General features: G+C 42.1%; 1 protein-coding gene across 5 annotated transcripts in view; it reads right to left on the bottom strand.

Annotated features, from left to right (window-relative positions):
- kcnab1b (potassium voltage-gated channel subfamily A regulatory beta subunit 1b) overlaps positions 1-21,030 on the bottom strand; it is a 38,390-nt gene extending 17,360 nt beyond the window's left edge. Inside the window, exons 1-4 of one of the 5 annotated variants that reach the window (XM_085805652.1) lie at positions 20,326-20,423; positions 15,428-15,895; positions 13,989-14,555; positions 2,228-2,271 (exon numbers count right to left, since the gene is read on the bottom strand). In XM_085805652.1, the coding sequence (XP_085661778.1) occupies positions 2,228-2,271; positions 13,989-14,203 (259 nt within the window). In that variant the 5' untranslated portion in view covers positions 14,204-14,555; positions 15,428-15,895; positions 20,326-20,423. Of the gene's footprint in view, positions 1-2,227; positions 2,272-13,988; positions 14,556-15,427; positions 15,896-20,325; positions 20,864-20,911 lie in introns of those variants that run through there. The other 4 variants (XM_085805654.1, XM_085805655.1, XM_085805653.1 and 1 more) reach the window with 4 other exon arrangements.
- Between the last annotated feature and the right edge of the window lie 1,536 nt (positions 21,031-22,566).

Here is a 22,566-nt window from a genome sequence, read left to right as displayed (position 1 = left end):
AAATCAACATTCACTTTTTATGTATGTTCCAGACTAAAAGCCAAACAGATTTCAGAGAGTTGTAAAGTTCAAATAAATATAAACTAGAGAGTGCATCATTACCATTTGAAGAAGCACCTGTCAGTCAGCACAAAAACAAGTGGTCCTCATACAACCTAATACTGAGAGTGTTATACTGTTGCATTAAGATGAAACTTGGATAGATCATATTATCCTTACTCTGTTGCATTTTAAAAATATATTCATCAGATACAAATTAGCCTTTTAGCCTAATGCTTTCAAGTTATAATTCTGCTGATTTAAGAGCATTGTCTCAACAGAATAAACGACAATGCCTAGACAGTATTCTTGCATTAGACAGAGTGAGTTTCAGCTTTCAAACTGCATAAGCTGAACATAGTTTTTTTTTGTTAGAAATGTTATATTCTCCTCCCGGTCCTCTGTTGCCTCATCCTGCCACATGCTATTTGTCATGTCCCACTAATAAGAAATAATGCAGAAGCGGTTCTGTTCTGAAGCTGAATCTGTAGCCAACTGCACCAGCTACAGGTCGGTATAGGCATAGTGTGATTTTTTTTACTCTGTGGTCAAATATAATTAAAACCTCCTGTAAATAATTAGATGTAGCCCTAAACAGTTTGTTACAGACTGACGGATCCCACCTGTCATCAGCCCAAAAGAGGTTTGGTAAGTGGCAATATTGAGGCTATCAATAAACCCTCTTGTATCAAGGGTCAGATTTAGTCTTGGGTCATGTGGGGACTTCCTTCTATATTTGGACACAAGTGAATGCACTCAGACTGAAATGATTTACTGTACATAGAATTAAGCACAGCACAGGCTGAGCACAGTTTTTTGGGAGAATTCAGATATTCGCCTCCCCGTCCTCTGTCGCCTGATCCTGTCACATGCTGCTTCTTGTCATCTCCCACTAATAAGAAATAATTACAGAGGCTGGTGTTAGTCAGTTGCACCAGAAGTGGCAGCAGACTGGTGAAGGCTCAGCTCCAGTTCTCTAAGCCGACAGAGGTCAAGCAAATAATTATTTTACTTTGAACTATGGGAATTTCTTTTAAATACACACATCTAAAGGATTTTTTTTAAAACACTCACTTTGTAACTTATAGTTAAAGGAGGAAATCAATACCACTGACAGCAGTTGGTTAACCTATAGCTCAGCACAGATTCTATGAGACACTGTGTCGGTTGTAAGCTGAAATATAACACACATTGGAGCGACAGTTTCACAGGATTATGGACAGAGTTAAGCTAGTTGTTTTTCCCCCTTTCCCAATCTTTTTACTCGCTTTTGCTAAAATAAGCTTTTCCTAAAAATGTCAAACTATTCCTTTAAAGCTATGACCGTGCAGCTCAGACATTAGAACACACAAACCCACAAGGAATCAAAGGCTCAAGTGACCTTTGATCCTCACAGTGAAACAATCTTCTTCCTTGCTCCCCTCTGCAGAAAAACTGGTCCACAAAGGAATCAATTTTTTGCTCAAGGGCACTACTGCACAGCTGAGGCTTGCCAATAGCGAGGATTGAGACAAATTCATTTAAGTTGAAGAATGGTCTCCCTGTTTACTATTCCTCCCCGCTGCTCGCTGTGCTGTGGCTAAATCGTTTTAAAAAATCACTACAGAGATGATTAACTAGCTCATTCACAGATTTTCTGTCATTAGACGTGCTTCAGAGTCTGCTCTGAGCCTCGGCAGCACTGCACAGCTCTTCTGCTTTGTCAACTTATTTCGCCCTCACAGATACACTATCCCCCTTCCCCTCCACTTGGCACACGCATGCCACAACACACATCTGCATGTAAAGATATGGCCCAGTACACACACCGGAGATTCATTAAATGACTCAGACCTATCAAAATGAATGAGAGTGTTTACACTCTGGTGAGCATTGGATATGTGTGATAATTGAGCAACTTGTTTGCTGAACCCATGCTACTGATTAAATATTAACGGGGAAAATATTAACAGTGCAAACAGCTTTGTGTCGTCTCTCTTGACTTCCCATATGTATGAAAGATGCATGAGGTTGAGAATAGGGTGAAATGATATGACGAAATTTAAGACCATATCCCCTTCTGCTCGGCTCTTTTGCCGGCTCTACCTTCTCTCTGCGCACATGCAGACACACAGACGGGCAGAGTTTGCTCTTGGACTCTTATGAAATCATTAGACATTTGCCTCTAAAGCTAATTAAATGCACTAACCGAGCCCCAGACAGGAGACGCGCAGACCAGATTTCCCCAGGTTCCTGTGAAGAAAAACAGAGTATGATTAACAAAAAAACAGTGTTGTTTAGGATCAAGATGTCATGAGTCAAATGTGATTGCAACCACTGTGCTCCTGTGAGATATCCTGTCCAAAGACAATCAGTTTTTGCTACTGAGCTTGATAAGTAGGTAAATGTCAGTTGTAATTGTAATGCGCATTGTTTGATAATGACAATGGCAGTCCCCCATGTTTGATCGGGAAGAGAACGGCTGCAAGTGTGGGTCACCTCTACCGCACCTGTAGTCATGAATCACAATTCAGGGACTACACAGGGGGAGGACAGTTGATTTATTCCATCAATATGAACCCCACCTTTTCTGGATTAAACATGAGGCTCTCAAAATATTGTGAAAAATACTCTACTATACTATAACTGAAATAATGTAATTACTGTTTGTAGCACAGCAGTGGTGGGACATATGGTACTTTTTTTTTGACAAGTGTTGCTCTTTTTTGCCATTTCTCATACACGCGCCTTCAACATGCTCTTGCAGCAGGGAGCACTTCACTCCTCAGGCTTTTTACTGTTATTGTCTTCCCCACAAAATGCAGACAGCCATGCTTGCTCTCAAGCCCTGGGGTTGTATCATAGCAGCATCTCTCAAGATGGCTCCTCGTGCATATGGCTTTCTCTCCTTTCTTAATGTATCCCTCTAACTATTAACTGTGCAATGATACACCTCCTGACACATGGCTCCTCGATGAAAGTCAATTTGCATCCAGCTGATGTGCTGCTGACTCCCATCAACACAGTGGAAAATAAGCTAAGACAACACAGTTCATACCACCCCCGACTCAGCTTCACGTCTCCTTTAACAATCTTCACCACATCAAGTCCAACTGGGAGAGGAACTCATGTGGTACAGACATTTAATGACTTAACATTGACAGCAAGAACAAGAACAGATTGTTCTGACGTTCCAGGCGCCACAGGTGTCTTCCCTTCAGTCTGACACACAGATGGATCACAAATTAAAAGAAAAACTCGCATAAATGAGCGAAGACACACAGCAAAGGCAGATGCTTCCACACAGGTGCACGGCATGGTACAGCTGGTACAAGATACAACGCTCTGTAACATGTACAAAAATACTGAGCAGGCCCAGTTGATGCTGCTTTTGTATCAAGATGTGATTTAGAAAGTAGGTATTGTTGGAGCACTGATGGGAGGAGCTTCAGTCACAAAGGCTGTTTCAAAAGGAACGGTAACCAAAGTGACATGTGCATTTAGATAATAAGAAAAGCCATCAGTAAATGGGGCTGGGAACTGGTGGGCAGCACTTCTATGCCTTTGATGCATTAGTGCGACATTTAAGGAAAAACAGGATAGCTCTTCCTCAAAGAGCATGATCAGTTTGTGGACAGGGCCGTTGTATAGGGGAGAAATGTGATGATATAATTCTAGGGGCCCAGCGCCCAGTGGGGCCCACAAAAATCCCCAGTAGTCTAATCTTTGTATGACTGCTTTATTCTGCATAAGACCTTGACTAATACTCATAGTAATGCTGCATTAGCATCAAAACAAAGTAGGCTAAATAAAAAAAACTGGAAAAGTTAGGGGGTAGGGGCCCACTGTAGTATTCTTTAAGGGGGCCCAGAATTCCTAGCAACGGCCCTGTTTGTGGACAGTCACATATGGGATATTATAGCTGGGTCAAATATCTAAATCCCTCATTAAAGTTTGAAAGTTTGAAAGACATGTTAAAAAGTAAGTCAGATGAATCATCATTCAGCATCCACATGTGGGCAAGTGCATAATGATGACACCAAGAGAGTGGTACAGGTCTGAATGCCTGACCCCTACAGTGAAGGGATCCGGTGACTCTGTTATGTTGTAGGGGACATTTTCCTGGCACAGTGTGGACTCACTTGTCCCCTCAGGGGAGGGGTCACATTAGTCACCAGATCTCACCCGAACTGAGCACTGGGTGATTTTGGACCAACAAGTTAGAGAGAGCTCTCCGCCACCAACAACAAATTAAGGAAATACCTTTAAGTTAGGGTTAGAGAGGATTGAAGCTGTTTTAGTGGCTTGTAGTGGCTCAACACCTGTCTGTGGAACGTAGCTGAAAGAAAAGTGGGCGACAAGTGGATCAAGAGCTCTACAAGGACAGCTTCAGTCATCTGACAGAGGAAATTATCTGAGGCAAACACTGTGAAACTGAAACGTATTTGTTCAATGAAGCCATCAAGGCCGAACTCACACACTCCATAGCCTCTGTCACAAGCGGCACACTTTTACATTATAAGTGGAGAATATGTCCAAATACTTGTTCATCGACAGAGGAGCCACCTCCAATTATGGTCTGAGGATTGTGCCCCCTGCTCAGTTTTGCAGGCATTTACTCATTACAACAAATGAGGACATAAAAAATGCCAGCAGTTGTGTTCTCGTGACAACTAATGGTTTGTGCCCATTGAGATGAAGGCAGACTAATCCGAGCCTGCGCCGTCCGACCGTGCCTTCAGCCAATTCAATTAAGAGCCCAACATGGATCAGCATCAGTCACTCAGTGGTTCAACCGAGCTGCCAAGATAGAAGATAAAGACAGAAAAGATATAATACAATCAAAGTGTTTACATATAAACACTTTGAAGGGTTTGATAAAATTACAGATTCTTTGGTGTATTGCGTAATCAAGGCACTGATGAGAACATGACAGGAGAAAACCAGGAGACAGATCTCACTGCAGTTACAAATCGTGGGATGCGTTCTTGTTTCTGATATGGTGGAGGAGTTTGGATATTGTATCCTCCGTCTCTCTGATGTATTATAGAGTGGGAGCTCTGATCCATGAAAGTGTTGGGGGAAGGGCTGTGCTGTAGGTTAGAAGTGTTATACTGACTGAATTTGTGTGTGTGCTCAGACAGAAGAGAGGGGGTGAAGACAAAACCGCATTGATGCTGAGGAATGTTCAACCACTGCGTTTACTCTGAATGAAGCATCTGCAAGTTGTACATACAGTTGCCTCGGGTCTATGGATTCTGTTTCCGCGTTTGCAGTTGTTCATTCATGCTCACTCTCTCCACAATAAACAAGTTTGCAGGCTCGCTCCCTTTTCAAGTGAAAGCTGGCTGTCCTTTGAAAAAAAAAAATGCAAACTTTGTTTTTGGAGATCCTCCATAAGATACATAAGTGTTTGTGTGCCATCTTAATAATAGGGCATAAACAAAGCTGACGTTCAGGAGCCAGAGAAGCCGCCTCGCTTCTGTGTCCTCCCCTCCACCCCCCACGCCCCCCTGTGTTTTCTGGGGAGACAGGAAGCAGCAGCAGCAGCAGCCATATACCTGATTATTAACCACACACAGCCTACAATGCTGCATTAATAGATCTGTCCAGGCCTCGGATGCGAGTGCCAGCGGAGGCACGTTGCTGAAGCAGCTAATGATTCAAGGGGATTACAGCTTCTAATTTGCAACAACTTTGTGTTTAAGAGAATATGGGATGACATGTGTGTAGATAAGTGGGAGACACAAAGAGAGAAAAACAAAACAAAACAGCGCTTCCTGGATACAAGGTGCATGTACTTTTATGTTATACTCCAAGTGGTAAAATAACAATTCTAAGGAAAGGACAACTTGTCTATACAAACTTGCACATAAACAACTTTGCAAACCAGTGAGTGTGGCTGCGTCCCTCATGCTTGGATGGTGCCCAAAAGAAGCCTTGAAGTAAAATGACAAATGAGTCATTTGAAGACGCCCCCACACAAACCTGTCACCACTTATGAACATCCTGCGAGCTGCTACTGTAGCTATGTATGTGTCTATTCTTAGTGAATCAACCAGCCGAAAAACAAATACCAAATGAACATCTGGCTGATTTATTGTCTTTAAATCTTAGGAGGAACGACCTCTCATTGGGACTGATTGTGGTAGGATGTTGTCTTTTGTTTTTCTTCTTTTCCCCGCATTGCAATTTCTCTGGGCACTTCTTATGGTTTATTTCCTGATGTTGGATGGTTTAAATCAATATTTGTCAGCTAACACTTTTGTCAAGGTTGTGAATAAACAGATGAAACTTCTTACTCGCTGGGGATTAACGTAGACTAAGCAAACCCACACACAGCAACCTTGATGGGCGTAGGGATTAGACGACACCCACCTCCTTGGTTTCCACCGCTTGCCTGATGGCAACCATAATGTTGTTATCAAAATAATTCAGCGCAGGGGAGAAAGGCAGGTCATATTCTAAATATATCAAAGACAGGGCCTGTGTGGGTGGAAGGAAAGTAGGGAAGCGGAATCAAGCACTTTGAGGGGAAGATGAATAGATTAAATAAAAAATAAGAGCTGCGGCTGAGTTGCCGTGAAACAAAAAGATCACTGAAGACGCCTATGGGCCTCGTGGATGGAGAGGAGAACAGGGATGGAGGGCTATGAGCAGAGGAAGAGAGACAGAAGCCAAGAGAGGCCAGCGACAGAGTGAGGCTGGCAGAGTTGCAAGTCCAAGCCCCAAGTCTAAGCAGATCAAACGCCCTCTACAGATAAAGCATTCTATATGACACAGAATGGGAAATAGGAAATGACAGCCAGCTCCCTACAGGGGCTTGCACAGTGTGCATGTTTGTATGGTTCGTGTGTGAGTGAGAGAGAGACAGAGAGAGAGATTTAAAAAAAAAAAAAAAAAAGTGTTTGTGTGTGTGCAATAATGAGCCAGAGTTTGGACTTTTGTTTTTCCACAGGTCTGAAGTAGACAACTTATTTTCATTTTCATGCAACGCAGACCCTCAAACACAACACTCTTTTGCACACACTGTTATTTATCTGTTCTCTGGTAGGCTATTGAATGTCTCTTTTTCCTTTTTTCCCAATTGGAAATATAGACATCTTATGAGAAACGCCAAGTGACTGATGGGTAGAGAATCTCACACAGAATAACTGTATTTTAGGCGGAGAGACTGGGATTGAAGCTAGTGGCCTGTGGGTTGATCCTGTATTGAAAAACATGTGGGCAGATCTGAAGTGGTTGATTCTCATATGTTGTGGAGAGCTCGGCAATGTGGTGGAAAAAAAAAATCATGTCATGATAACTAGAAAACCTGTGGTACGGAGTGAAAGTATGTCACAGTAGCTCTTTTTCCAGTCCAATGGAAGAAGATAAAGAAGTCAGAAGAAGAAGATGATTTTTTATCAACATTTTCAAGTATTTTAGAAATCAGTCTGGAGGAACTCCAACTACATAATTGCTTGCTTGTATTTATGTAAACAAATAAAATAGTATGCCAAACGCATTATCGAATAAGATCCAGTGGTGCAATTACAATAACTGACATAAATATCACACAAATTTTACAAAGCAGAACCAAACACACTTTCCTCAGTAAAAGTGTGTTTTCAGAAGATAACGGTGGCACAATTAGAGGTCTTGAGTAAGATGTATCTGATTATGATGGTTTACCTTTCTCGGCAAGAACAAGCACATTTCATCACTTCCAAGAAAAAAGCACAAAATCAGCATGAGCAAGGCAACACTATTATAAAGTCATTATACTTAGACACAACCATTTTAGTTGTGGTCCTTAATTAGAATGCAAAGGTAATGCAAACCTGCTGGCTGTTAAACTGAGTGACTGGCCACTTCTATATCCTTGGGGGCTTGTTTAGTCTTTAGGCAGAGTGGAGCTCCATGCTACAGCGCTCCTGCTGTGTGTAACACCCTGGCACTTATTATTAGACCTACACATCACAGCAGAAACCCTGAGATGAGGACTGGACTAAATGATGTGGGAACATAAAACACACACACATACACACAATTTTTTTTACCCAAGAGTGATGAAGACTTTTGAGGCATGATGAAAAACTGGGGGGAAACAACAATTCCAATGCTGGGTGATGGACACATTTGCACAAAGTCCTGCAAACACACCACATACACATGTACACACATACTCACATACACACATGGCTCTCTGCAGAGCACGAATACAAATACAAACACAGACCCCATCCATCCTGACGGGCGCTGCAGCAGCACAACATCTGTTCTCTTTTTGTGCGTAAACAGGCAGAGGAAAAGGTTGCATCAGTTCTCACTATAGCTGCAGGTTTCTGCCTAATCCTCAATCACAAGCATCCATACACCTCGTCTAATCCGCCCATGCTGTAGCAAGAAACTACTTTTCCATTTTGTGACAGTTATGGAAAGTATCTAAGTCATCAGTAATTTTAAAGTATATTTTTTGGCTTTTATGCCTGGACAGGACAGTTGGAGAGAGACAACATAAGGGGAGACAGAGAGAGGGGGAAGGACATACAGCAAAGGGCCACCCGGTGGAATCGAACTGGGGCTCAACCCACTGAGCTACACGATGCCCCATCAGTAATTTTAAACTCATCTGAGCAGATCTGTGTAGAAAAAGTCCATTGTTTGCCAATAATGATTTATGAGACTCAGGAGAAATGATAGCGTTTTGCAAAACTGACTTACACCAGTATTTTCTGCTTTAAGGTCTGATAGCCCACTGGTTTAGTTAATTGAAGGACTCAAAAGAGGGAAAAGGTTTTTAATTAGAAGGATCAAGCTAGAGGCACAGCAGAGTCATCCATGAATGCATGGATACCATCGGCTCTGGGGCTGATTCACACGGAACAGAAACAGAGACTTACAGTTTCTTCCAAAACTTTGAGTCAGCTCAAATGTTGTGCGACTGCGCAACAAAACAAAGGTTGTAGCAACTTAAAATGACTGAGACGAACCAGAAATATCACATTCTATTCTTGCTTTTTTTTTTTTTTTTACATTAATCACCCTGTCGACACAGATGTATACACAGCAGAGGCTGCGCTTTCTCTGCAGGCCGCTGATAAGGCTGCATCCACAGGAACCAACAGAAGGGATTTTTGCATGCCCATCTGCAACGCAGCACCGAACCAACCAGGCGGAATCTTCCTTGGACCTCCTGGACTGTCAAACGGCCTTCTGCTGCCTAATGACCGTTATGAGGTTCAGTCCAGGATCCAGAAATAATCTGCACAACTTGTGAAGCCAGCAACAACAGCGTGGTTAGTTGCATCAAATATTTTGGTGTGTGTGTGTGTCTGTGTGTGTGTCTGTGTGTGCCCACATGTGTGTGCGTGCATGCTGTTTGTGGGCTTGTACATTATTTTAAGATCAAGAAGAGGTCATACGGCTCGTGGAAGGTTGCAACTGGAGGGGCACTAAAATTAAAAATACTCTGTATTTGTGTCGCCACGACAACCAAAACGCTGTGTATGGTGATATTATTAGTTTATACTCGCTCGCACTGCACACTACAATCTTCTGCTTCAACTTGCTTACGCCTTCTGATGTTCCCAGCGTGGAGCCTCACACACTAAGTGCACACACATGCACTCATGTATGTAATGCAATGTGCCAGTGCATTTCCACCACAATGCTACACATATTCTGGTCTTTAAGGGAAAAAAAGAAAAGGAAAAAGAAAAAAAAACATTTCTTATCACACACAGAAAACGCAGATTTACTTGTGGTGTTCAAGGGAAAGAGGTTCCCTGCCAGACGGCACTCAGAGGAAAAAAAGCACACAGCCACTTTAACGCAACGGCTTAAAGTCAGGGGTTTGGAGAAAGAGAGAGAGAGATACAGTGGGAGAAAAAGGAAACAGAAAGTGTCAGACAAACAGAGAGGGGATGTGACAGACGAGATTTCCAATATTTGCGTCTCCGTAGCGAGAATGGGGGATTTGCTGACGGCTTTGCTGCAAACATTCTCAACCTGTTTTTAGAGGGAGTGACAAGAATGAGCAAATCCTCATGTTGCAAACCAAAATAAACAGCACACACACTCACACATTTCAGAAGCTGCACACTTGGCCTTAGCACAGCAGAATTTTTTTGAACTGACATAAGAGTTGAAAAAAAAAACAAAAAAAAAAACACAGAATTTCAAAATCAATATTCTCCCTAACTGGGAAATATAATCTACATTATACAACAAGTAGTTCCGACCAAGCAATCTGATTGGTCAATAAGACATTTAGAACGTGCTCAAATCAGCATTACAGCACGGCTGGCTCATCACTGAAAATATTACTTCGCCATGTCATGTTGTTTACACATCTCCATGGCAACATGGATTTTTCGTAATTTATTACTCGTGAAAATAAATCACAAACTACATTGACCTCCTGTAGGTTGTTCCTGACAGCTGCCAAAGTCACATTTATAGAACAATTATGTTTTATTTTTTGTTAATATATTGTAAACTTCCCCGTTACAGCAGAGAGGATTGTCTCCCTCCCATGTGTGTAACGTTACAAAGTCGGAGAGACACGAGTTGTGATCGCGGTGAATATGTTTTTTAAAATATGGCCTGGAGCTGAATATTTTCATTGGATAAAACGGAGGTGATTACCTGTATGTTTCTCTCTCTCCCTCTCTCTTGCTTGCGCCTTTTGGGCTTTTAAATAATCTGGAGTAATCGTTTGGCTTTCTCTATCAGCTGTGTCGGCGACACAGCGCTATAACTTCATTTACATGCAGAGTTTGCGGTTGTAGAAGCTACATCTGTGAAAGGAAAAAAACGGCATCTTTGTCATAACTTGTGCGAGTTTGTGCGGTGTTGATTTAGTTCGGGAAAGTCAGAGACCGCGTTAAAACATGAACGTCAGCTCAGAGTTCACTCATCTGGGACTAGAAAATCATTTCTGTTGCTAGGTCGTTACTAAGGTTCGGACTATTTGCTGTAGAGGTGAACTAGGTTCCATTACACATAGGAGTCTACTGACGTGACTGATTGTGTTTCAGTTATTAGTCAGACCCCATTTATTTCCATGGAAACGGGAAGCACACTCGCAAAAAACTTTACATTTTGAGAGCAAAACGTCCATCAACATGAATATTTATTTAATTATACGCTTTATTTTGTTGGTAATTGTTGTATAATCGCAATATTACCCTCGAGGGTGTGCTTAAACGTAATTTGAGCACTTCGGTGATGCGGTCAGGACCTCGGCGCAAATGACGTTAAAGCACACCCTCTCGGGTAATATTGCTTAAAGATGAACCAGTTTGCACAATGGAGTCATCAAGCTTGTTGGGCGCTGGGAACAGATGAAAGTTGGCCATTTCAATGTTGTTATGGAAACGAGATGAGATTGTGTGACAAGAAGACACTTATCACATTTAGCTGCTCCGCATCCAATCTGCCCAGATTCTGCTAATTACCTCTTTTCTGTGAACTGACCTGAGTGCCCCAGTTTTCTCTTTCATTCAAATCTCTGAGCTTTTTCCCTTCTTTTTTCCCAATGTCCTCCATCCAACTCCATCCATTCCCATCATCCTCTCTTTCTCCTAACCCCTCTCTCTCTCTGTCTCTCTCTCTCTCTGTCTCTCTTGATCCTAACACTGTAAGTGGTGATGTCACCCTCTCCAGCGAGTTAACAGTGTGAGGTGAAAGCTACTATTTTGCTCCTGCGGTCTGGGTTAAGAGCCCACTCACTGAGATAAGAGAGCATTGTTTACTTGGCCCAGCCTTGTTACAACTCCCACACAGACACACATGGAGAGATCTGCCGCACGGCAACGCTCGGCTCTACTGTCACACTCTCCGCAATGTAATGTATGGTCACAGCCAGTTACTGAGAGCGGCATGCAGAACGGCTGCAGCCTTAAACTGATGCTAGTGTAATTGAATGAGCTTGTGAGACCTTAAAGATGAAATCGCAGTACTGATACATACAGGTCTTGTGTTAGTGCACAAAAAATGTCTTTACCATAATGTTATATTTGTTTTTTCTTGGTAATATTCATATTTCATGTGTGTATGTGTTATCTATTTCCCCACTGTCAACTTGTCAGTCATTTGTTAAAAGTTATTATAGTGACCCATAAGAAAATAGTTATACAAATAAACTGTTGGTTGACCGAGTTTAATATATGTTTAATATAAATTGACATTTATATTATTATAGTTATTTATAGAGTGATGTGTCATCTTAGTTGTCAGTATTTCTTTAATTTGTACATTAATTAATCAAATTGTGTGATTTGTTTGCATATTTTATAAACTTATTTTAAGGAATTTAGTACAAAAATACCTTTACGACTGGTGCTTTTTGTGTATTTGTTGGCCATTTCATTGTGATTGAATTAAGCAATATTACCCGAGAGGGTGTGCTTTAACGTCATTTGAGCACGACGGTGATGCGGTCAGGACCGAGGCGCTTGCGCCGAGGTCCGCAAGCATCACCGAAGTGCTCAAATTACGTTTAAGCACACCCTCGAGGGTAATATTGCGATTATACAACAATTACCAACAAAATAAAGCGTATAATTAAATAAATATTCATGTTGATGGACGTTTTGCTCTCAAAATGTGAAGTTTTTTGCGAGTGTGCTTCCCGTTTCCATGGAAATAAATGGGGTCTGACTAATAACTGAAACACAATCAGTCACGTCAGTAGACTCCTATGTGTAATGGAACCTAGTTCACCTCTACAGCAAATAGTCCGAACCTTAGTAACGACCTAGCAACAGAAATGATTTTCTAGTCCCAGATGAGTGAACTCTGAGCTGACGTTCATGTTTTAACGCGGTCTCTGACTTTCCCGAACTAAATCAACACCGCACAAACTCGCACAAGTTATGACAAAGATGCCGTTTTTTTCCTTTCACAGATGTAGCTTCTACAACCGCAAACTCTGCATGTAAATGAAGTTATAGCGCTGTGTCGCCGACACAGCTGATAGAGAAAGCCAAACGATTACTCCAGATTATTTAAAAGCCCAAAAGGCGCAAGCAAGAGAGAGGGAGAGAGAGAAACATACAGGTTATCACCTCCGTTTTATCCAATGAAAATATTCAGCTCCAGGCCATATTTTAAAAAACATATTCACCGCGATCACAACTCGTGTCTCTCCGACTTTGTAACGTTACACACATGGGAGGGAGACAATCCTCTCTGCTGTAACGGGGAAGTTTACAATATATTAACAAAAAATAAAACATAATTGTTCTATAAATGTGACTTTGGCAGCTGTCAGGAACAACCTACAGGAGGTCAATGTAGTTTGTGATTTATTTTCACGAGTAATAAATTACGAAAAATCCATGTTGCCATGGAGATGTGTAAACAACATGACATGGCGAAGTAATATTTTCAGTGATGAGCCAGCCGTGCTGTAATGCTGATTTGAGCACGTTCTAAATGTCTTATTGACCAATCAGATTGCTTGGTCGGAACTACTTGTTGTATAATTTGAGTAATTGTCTAGAGTGAGTAAGGTGTAATCAGTCAATGAGGAAGACTCAGTGAGGTTGAAAATAGCCTATTATTTTTAACCAATATTTTCCTCCAGACAAATCTTTCAATAGCGCTCGTCTTTGTTGATCATTTTAGAATGATCCTTTGCTTTTTCCACTCAATAATATCTTTCTTCAAATTGCACTTTAGAGTGAGTAAATTCACATACATTAAATTGTATCTTGGAGAAAATTGTCTGTTTCTTTTAGCACATACACAAGAGAACGCTCACACAACATCCCACTCATCACTTGTCACTGGCTCTGTATCTTCATTGTCTCCATCAGGGCTCTTTTCTAATTTACTTGGCTGCCATTCACATTCATTCATTAAGTTTCCGTGGCAGGTTTTCACAGCACAGATTTGGCACAAGAGGGGGGATCTAAACTAAACACACCTCCTCACTCTGCTCTCTCACACAGTCTCCACCATCACGTTGGTCTACATACCGGTACTTCATGCCCGTGAGCTTGGCGGTGGACTCCTTCAGGTTGTGGTGGTAGCGGTGGGTGAAGGAGCCCAGGCTGCGGGCGATAAGAGCCACTGTGCGGAAGCGGGCGCGGGCCTGGCTGGCTGTGTTGGGGCTGGTGGCGTTCTGCTTGCTGTGCTCGCCATTACGCGGGGCCTTCAGCCCGTGGTCCGTACATGCAAAGGACACCTGCATGGCTGTTGGCAAAGGCCACTAGAGCTGCTCCAAGACAAACAAATGTTTGTTTGTGTCCTTAATGTACTTAACAGTCTTTTTTTCTGTCTTTGCAAGTTGTTTTATTTTGCACTCTGTTTGTTTGTTTCTATGTGAAATTGAAAGTCAGTCGTCCAGGCCAGCTCTGACTGGTGCTGCCGAATCTCATACGGAAATCACGGGCAGCAGTGATGCGAGCGTGAGATTGTTCAGTTTCTCTAGGAAGGAGACTCTCAAGCTGAGGTTACGTCAAGATTGGACATAGCGGCAGTGGTGCAGTCCCGGTCAGTGTGTGAAGAGTTGAGATGAGGATCCTGAGCTGCTCTGACACCACCTGAAAACATGAGAGAGGATGGAGATGGAGGGAGAAGGATGGAGGAGAACAGGAACTGAATGAGTCGCTTGAAGAGTCGCCCAGTGAGAAGAGAAGAGGGGAATGCAGTTGTGTGTCGCAGAGGGTTAGAGGGGGGAGCTTTAAAAGTGTGAGGAGAGATGTTCTGCTAAACCAAAGACTGACTTAAGGAAAAAAAAAACCTGTAAAACCTCTTTGTGTTTTATTTTTACGGGCTGTTTTCTCCAGTTTAATGCCTTTTGGTCACAACTCTAAGCTGCTTCGACGTGGCAACATGAAGAACGAGAGCAATTCTGCCCTAGTTCTTCTTCTATCTAATTTTTCCCTTTCTGTCCTGTCCTATCTCCCATTCTTTATCCTGTATACATATTTTTTTTTCACCTTTTTTCAACTCTAATTCCATCTCTCTCTTTTTTGCTCATTTGTGATGAGTCTAATTCTGTTTACAGAGTGTACTGTACCTCTAATGCCTTTTTTCATGTGTTTCTCTGTAGATTAGGATTTGTCAGTCTGCCAAGAGTTGTGTGTCTGGGGAGTCATTCTTGCCCTTAAACCACAGCTAAGCCCTTTAGTCCAACACCTGGAGTGAGGAGAGTAACACTGCACCATCACACTGTGCTCTCACACTGTGCCACTCACTCAGACTCACACACACACACACACACACACACACACACTAGCATAGTCATGGACACCCTATCACTCCTGTCACACATCTTTAAAATAAGGTCATGCTTTCACAGTAAAGCCAAGGCATGCAAATGTGTACTGCTCAAAATCTCTTTAAAAAAGCTGCATTTGCATCCACATGCAACACAGACAAGCCATATTTCTATGGATACAGGTGTTCTTACACACAGTGGGATGTCAGCGCTCTTTGAGAAACAAGGATGAAGCAGGACGAGATTCTTGATTGATGTGTGTCTTCCTGCAACTTTTAGAGGAATCAAGCGGTTTCACACAGCACACAGAGGTCCCGCAAAGATCCGCATCCCAAAAGAAGAAGAAGCGGTGGCAGCAACAGCAGCAGCAGCAGCAGCAGCAGTGTTCTCAGTCACTGTCCAAAGACCCGGCAAACAGCCTTGTCCCGTCTCCAAAGTCCTCAAGGAAGTAACACAGCTCTTACGGTTCCCAGCTTTGCAACAGGAATGCTCTGTTTGATAAAGGGACCCTGGAATGGTAATGGACAGGCGGAGAGGTGGAGGAGGAGGAGGAGGAGGAGAGAGGAGGATGCATGGTACCTCATTTCAGAGAGAAGAGGACAGATGCAGTGAGGAGGCGATGAGCAGCGTGTGTGGAGCGTAGAGAGAGTGAGCCAGACGCTGAATGAGGGGAGAGAGACTGTTTGTATAAGCTACTGGCTCTTACTGACTGGCTGAAAGAACTGCAGTGTTTTTCACTATGGCGCCACACACTCAGAGGGAGAGAGAGAGGAAGAGAGAGAGAGAGAGAAAGAGAGAGAGAGGTGTATTGTGAATGAAAATCAAGGCAGCTGAGTTGATGTGAGATGATGTGTGTGTGTGTGTGTTTGTGTTCATTTACTTAAAGAAATCCGCCTCAGGCGGGATGTAAAGGCGACATATTGTGGATGATTGTTATAACCTAAATGTGAACGTTACAGGCACGCTTCACTTCACCGTGGATGACTTATGAGGCATTTTAGTTGCTACGCCCTCCTTCTGTTGTCTACCGTTACGGTGCTTGCCCTTTTCAAACTGCTGTAACCTTTGTGCTCACCCAATAAGCGCCCACCTCCAACCTATGACCCGTAACATCAGTTCAAAGCACTTTGTATTAAGTCCTGCAAAATTGTACGGGCTATATAGTTTGTTTCAGGCTTAGAAAAGGACCCAGAGAGACCTACTCCGACTCTAACATCTTAGAACAGATGTTAAGTAACAGATCAGTTGAAGTGGCATGCTGAAATAAAGCAGTAACCAGCATACAGGCAGTGCAGCATCTTACTTCCTCCCCCACTGAGCAGCAATGTGACAATGCAGGATTTCATGGTTCATTGAACATCACCAGGCCTGGAGGCCAACACAGTTTTATTTATATCCTTGTGATTGCAGTTGATAACAGAAGACGCTGGTGAAGTTAGTTGGGCAAAGCCCCGTCTTTTTTTTATGCCGACACTGGCCTCTGGGGCAACAGAAGCATTTGGAGTGGCAGAGTTGGACAGGAGGTGAGATTAAATGCAAGTCCAAAAAAAAAAAAGATTCCACGTAAAAGCATTTGTTGTGAGCTGATTACTGCATGTAATACTAGAGATGCAGACTTTTTGCCGTAAGACTTGTGAAATCTGATGAGTCATGATTTTTATTTTGTCTTTTGAAGCTATTACTATTATGAGAAGTAGCTTGGCAGCCAATTTTTAGTTTCATTTTTGCACTAATGTCATAAAAAGGAAATTGCAGGACCGACCAGAGTTGTGTTACAAATACTGTAGTCAAAATGAAAGCAGCAGAGGCCTGGCCTTTTATCTCCACTTTGGGTCAAGATCCAAAATATGTTGGATCATGCAGTAGCCATAATCTATAAACTGTTTGTCAATTTCAATTTCATTCAATGTAATTTCTGTTTATTTTTGTTTGTTTTGTGGTTTTCAAGAGACAAATCAGAAATTACCATGATGACATCCAGGTCATTTTAGCATTTTTTGTTGTTGTTGTTCTAAAACTCACTATAGAGAACACAGTACACTTTGATCTTAATGTGTAAAATCAGGTGCCTCTTTGCCTGCCAGCAAAACTGTGTTTTTGGCCTGACTGTGTTGTCCTGCGGCACTGTGGGGAGGTAACTGCAATGTCATGCCATAGTCTCAAACATCCTTCTGATATCTCGAGCACCTGCAAGGATACAATACTTTCCTGTCGATCCCATTTAAAAGTGTGTCAGTCAAAAGTGTCAACTAGAACTGTTACGATGTGGGCTGGAATCCCCAACAGGCGGTATCGCTGTTACCCTGAGGCAAAGCACTCTGCCTTTAATTGCTCCAGCAGGAACCTATAATAGAGTTCTGAAACGTTGTTGCTAAGACACAAACCTCCACACGCTGAGTTTGCTGAAACAGAGGAGCAACAATGACGCTGCAATGAGGAGACTAACACATGGATTTCCCCCAGTTTGCAACAACATAGCTTTGTAGCATTGCCTGTATGTCACCAAAGTACTCAATCTATTTATATGTAGAATATCAATTTTCTCATAATAGACACTGCTATCTAAATAAAGCCCTCAGGAACGTCAGATTCCATGTAGGATAATTACAGCCATGTACACAGTCTGCTGCTTGACTAAAAGATTTTTGTGTTTCACATTTTACTGTTGTGCTCAAAAGGCTATTCGACATCTAATAGATAGTTTTCCTTATCAGCACTAACCTTCTGTAGAGAAAATGAGAGGTAATGAGAGGGGGAAACCTTTCCAGGCTGACTGTGACGTCACTGCTGCAGCAGTCCCATTCTCTGCCGGCTCGATCATCCTCTCTCTCAGTGTGATTGCCCCTACAGTCTTCTTTTTCCTCACATCCACTGTCAGTCTGTTATCTCCTCGCTCTCACTCTAAATCACCATTTAACACAGGGCTCTGTCTCGCTCCAAGTCCGTAGTGTTTCCCCTATGCTGCAGATTAGACCGGGAGTGCAAGTCATTGTGATGCACTGCACGTACAACACCATAGAGGAAGAATTGGTTGTCTAATCTGCCCTAATAGGGTGGTTCTGACTCTGTGTAGACATGGTGGTCACAGTTATTAAGCACTACAAATTTCTCTCGGGGCCAGCAAACATGCATGAAATACTGATGATGAGGCTCGAGTCTGAATCTGACAATATGGGCTTTTGAATGAAAATGCACAACTGTCATGATCATTATAAGCGTCAGCACCAAAACCACCAATTTTGTCATCTCTTCACATCATCATCATCATCATCAGCATCGCCATTGTCCCATAACTATTATTCTCATTATCATCCCCACCATCAGCAACACTATCAGGCCGGCTTCCGCCATAACAGCATCTCAGTCTGAATGCAACACATATCGGTGACACTGATGGATGCTGACATCTTTATTGTGACAGTCCCTTCAGATGCCTAGTGACCTATGCATTTGCCCAGCAGGCATTTGGCCTTATGGCAGGGAAACTAAAGTGGATGCAGAACCATTTATTTCCAACGGGGAAGCACTCAGTGGTTCATAGATTCAGTATTGACTAAATGGTTGTGCAATTGCAGAATCTTTATGTCAGGATAAATGGTTCACAAGCTCACCTTAGAGTTTTACCAAACCAAATGTGTCTATCCCGAACAATGTGGGTTGAATGACTGTTAACTGGTGTTTACTTGTTCTAAATAAAACACCCTACAGTTAACTTTGCCACCTGTGAACTGTATTTGTCATCATTAGTTGATCTGCTTCAGTTTGGGACAGGGTTGCTGTTAAAGTAGGTACACTACATCTGAAGCTAGTTAAGCATCTCAGCTTATCTTATCTTAGATTAACCTAATAGCCTACTTAGTTTATCTTATTTTAGGTTATTTCAATTTATCTTAGCTTTTCTTAGTTCAACGTAACTTAATCCATCTATCAGCATCTCTATAGCACAACAATTTACACCATGTATCTGGTTGAAACACATAGAAAAATAGTCCAAGTCACAGAGTACGGTAAAGAAAGTTTTGACGTTTTGGTTTATACTCTTATTTGCTTTCTTTCCCAGAGTGAGGTGATAAAAATGATGCTAAATGTGAAACCAGCAGCCGGCTCATAAGACCAGGAAAAGAGGGAAACAGATAGTCTGGCTCTGTCACTAATTAACACATTATATCTCATTTGTTTCATATTCTGTACACAAACAAAAATAAAAAAAGAGCAGGAGTCGCAGTACCCAGCCAACAGCGCAGTTCAGTAAGTAATTGACCCCAGTGAAACCAACAACTTGTGAGTTTTACACTTTGTTCAGGGCGCAGTTTGGTGGAGGCAGATTTCTCTCAGCCACATGAAACTCCCCCGTTTCTAGTTGTTATGCAAAATGAAGTCCTCTTGCTAATTGCTTGATATTGAGTATACACTTGGTTCTGATTCCCACACACAAACATACACAATCAATCATAAGAGATAAAACGTGAATTCGGTGTCAGTTATAACATACTGTGAGCCCAGAAAGTGACAAATCCAATAGGACTCAATCACGAGGCCTCATTACTAACTTCAGTCCTCAAGTCTTCCCCCAGTACTGAAACCTGCCAAAGCCACAGAAGACATTGCAGTTTGTCTGATGGTGGCCTCATGTGCCTTAAACGTCAAGTCTAATTACAGAGGGGAATTAGAGCTGGGTCTTGCTGTGCTAACACACACACACACACACTGTCTTATCAGGAGATGATGAAAGCATTAGGTATTTAACAGGACCAGGGACCCTGCTGAGCAAGTTAAACTTTAATCCTTACTTCCAGTGGTTTATAAATGATACAAATTGAAGCAAACTGACAAACAGGCTGCTGTTTACCCTGTCTGGCCTTTGAATAAATTCACATTAATAGGAGATATCATAAAAGTTGCCGCTTATTAACCAGAGTCAACAAAAATGATGCAAAATGTGCATGCTTTAAAATATGTGCATGTTGTTATACAAGCTCTCTAACACTGTAATATATTGCAGTATGGCCTAAATGTTCAGCATTCATCGAACTGTGAGAAACCTGGATTTTTAAATATATGCTTACTTCCTCAGACACACAACATCCTACCTGTAGACCATGTTGGCGCTCGGCTGGGCTGACGCCTGGAAAAAGGGGCTGCGTACTTGAAAAAGCTCATCTAAACTCTGCGGCTCTCGAGGCTTGCAGGCTTCAAAGCTTCCTGGGAGTAAACTGGTGGGGCTTGGGGGGTACACCCTGGTTGCTGCCCCCTGCCTTTGCTGGATACTGGGGCAGCGATCCAGCCTTGGCCCCCCTCTCTGCCTGGACACAGGGATCTCACTGCAGGCTGCCTTGAGATACATGTCTGGATCAACCTCGTCTCCCACAGGCTGACCGGACACTTTCTTTTGTTAGCAAATCTCTTTCAATATATTTAGTCATGCTGTGGAGAGAATCTGGCCTAAAAACATCTCCATGTAAGTGCAATGCAATGCAGGTCACGCGGGACCACAGAGGATATCCGAGTTTGTTTGCTGTAGAGATTTTGCCATGCCCAGGGCCAGCACGGTGATTCAGAGTAATGACACTATTTCCATAGATATATCAAACAAAGTGCATGTGCTTGGACACAGCCAGGCCAACTGGACAAATGGACACACACGCACACACATAAAAATAAAATGAACACACTAACCGTAGCAAAGGAGATAACAAATTGGCAGCCAGGAACATCACTGAGTGCCATACCTGTGATGTCAACTATATTTTTAGATGATTGACAAATTAAAAAACAAAAGGCAGCTTTTGTTTGAGCTCCTAGTGGTTAGAGCAAGACAAGCCTGCTTGTCTGCGACTGAAGCAAGCTGAACAAAGCCAGGGGGATATTTCTGTCTACTTGTCAGAAATATCATCTTGATGCATCTGTTGCATGTACAGCCAATCCAGCAGGGAGAAATAAATGTGAGCCATCTAGTCTACCAACTCTTCCCTTAGGCAAGTGATTAAATGTTGACAACAAGTTATGTAAACAAGGTGTTTATATATCAGTGCACATATAAAGAAGGATTTTAATACGCAATGCCATCAAGGAGAGACCATTGCTATTAATGTGACAATGAAGCAGTGAAGTGGATGTTAAACAACTCGCCAACAGTTTGTCTACCTTGTTGGGATTTGAAGCTGTTGTTAATATTGCCTGGCCTTTACTGTGTGCATGAGACGGTGTCTCTTGTGAATAAAGAAATAGTACAACTTCCTCTTATGAATGAAATTGAATTTAAAAGTAGGTTTCTAAGAACTAGTTTTTGAGCATCAAAAATACTTTTACCTTTAGTACATCATGGATTCTTGACAAGGTTTACAGTTATCTGCATGTAAAAAAGGGGGATTGAAAAAGGTTATTAATACTGTAAAATTGAGTTTAAAAAAAAAAATGTTTACTTGTTATTAGTGTTAACATAAATATATTAGCAAAAGCACACACATGGACTATTTAGGATATTGTAAGTGTAGTAACATGCTGCCTCCTTCTTGGTTCATTGTGCCTGGCTGCCATCTTGTGGACAGAATTGATATAAACAGTACAAAGTTACACTTAGTATATTATAACATGCAGGAACACGCTTTCACGCTTTTCTTGTGACAACACGCACAAGCACACACACTAACCAACTAAACAGGAATTCCCATCATTCATTCAAAGGCCTAATCATATTCATTTAACTGAACTGAAAATGGAGATAAGATGGTGGATGAATGTGGGGGAGCTGAGAGCACCTCTGTGTCTCTGTTGCGTCCTCCCACTCAGCGTTCAGTGTGGGAGGCAGACGCAGAGCATTTAGTCTATTTCAGTCCCTGTATATGTGAGGTCTTTTCTTCATTCTTGAATGACTCAGCGATGCTTGTGCACAATCTGACTCCTGCAGGCAGCAAGGCAACACTGCTCGAAAAATTAGACCCTCACAATGGTACAGCATTGTGGTCAATCACATGTAAATGCCTTTACTTGTTCTTACAGATCAACATTGTTACACTTTGCAAGTTATTTTCAACAAAAATTGCTCAGCAATCTTGTGCATTCTTATCTTCCTTGCACTGTCTGACTTTGCCCTCTGATGATTTTTGTTGAGCTCAGTCCCCACAGTGTCAGAAATCACCATTAAATTGTTTAATTGCGAGGTTTGAAATAATATTGTCTTTATTTTAGTTTTTGTAAGGTAAGTTAGGAAAAATAAGATGGTAAGAGGGAGAAAAGTGTCCTTTATGGCAAAATGAATAGGTTTTCATTTGATAAATGCAAGGGTGTAACCATAATAAGCACCTCAAAAACTACTATTGGTGTTCTATATT

This window comes from Trachurus japonicus, chromosome 17, assembly GCF_045865225.1.
Source record: "Trachurus japonicus isolate A0001 chromosome 17, Traja_1.0".
NCBI classification, from domain to species: domain Eukaryota; kingdom Metazoa; phylum Chordata; class Actinopteri; order Carangiformes; family Carangidae; genus Trachurus; species Trachurus japonicus.
This window is presented reverse-complemented; position numbering and strand designations above follow the sequence as displayed.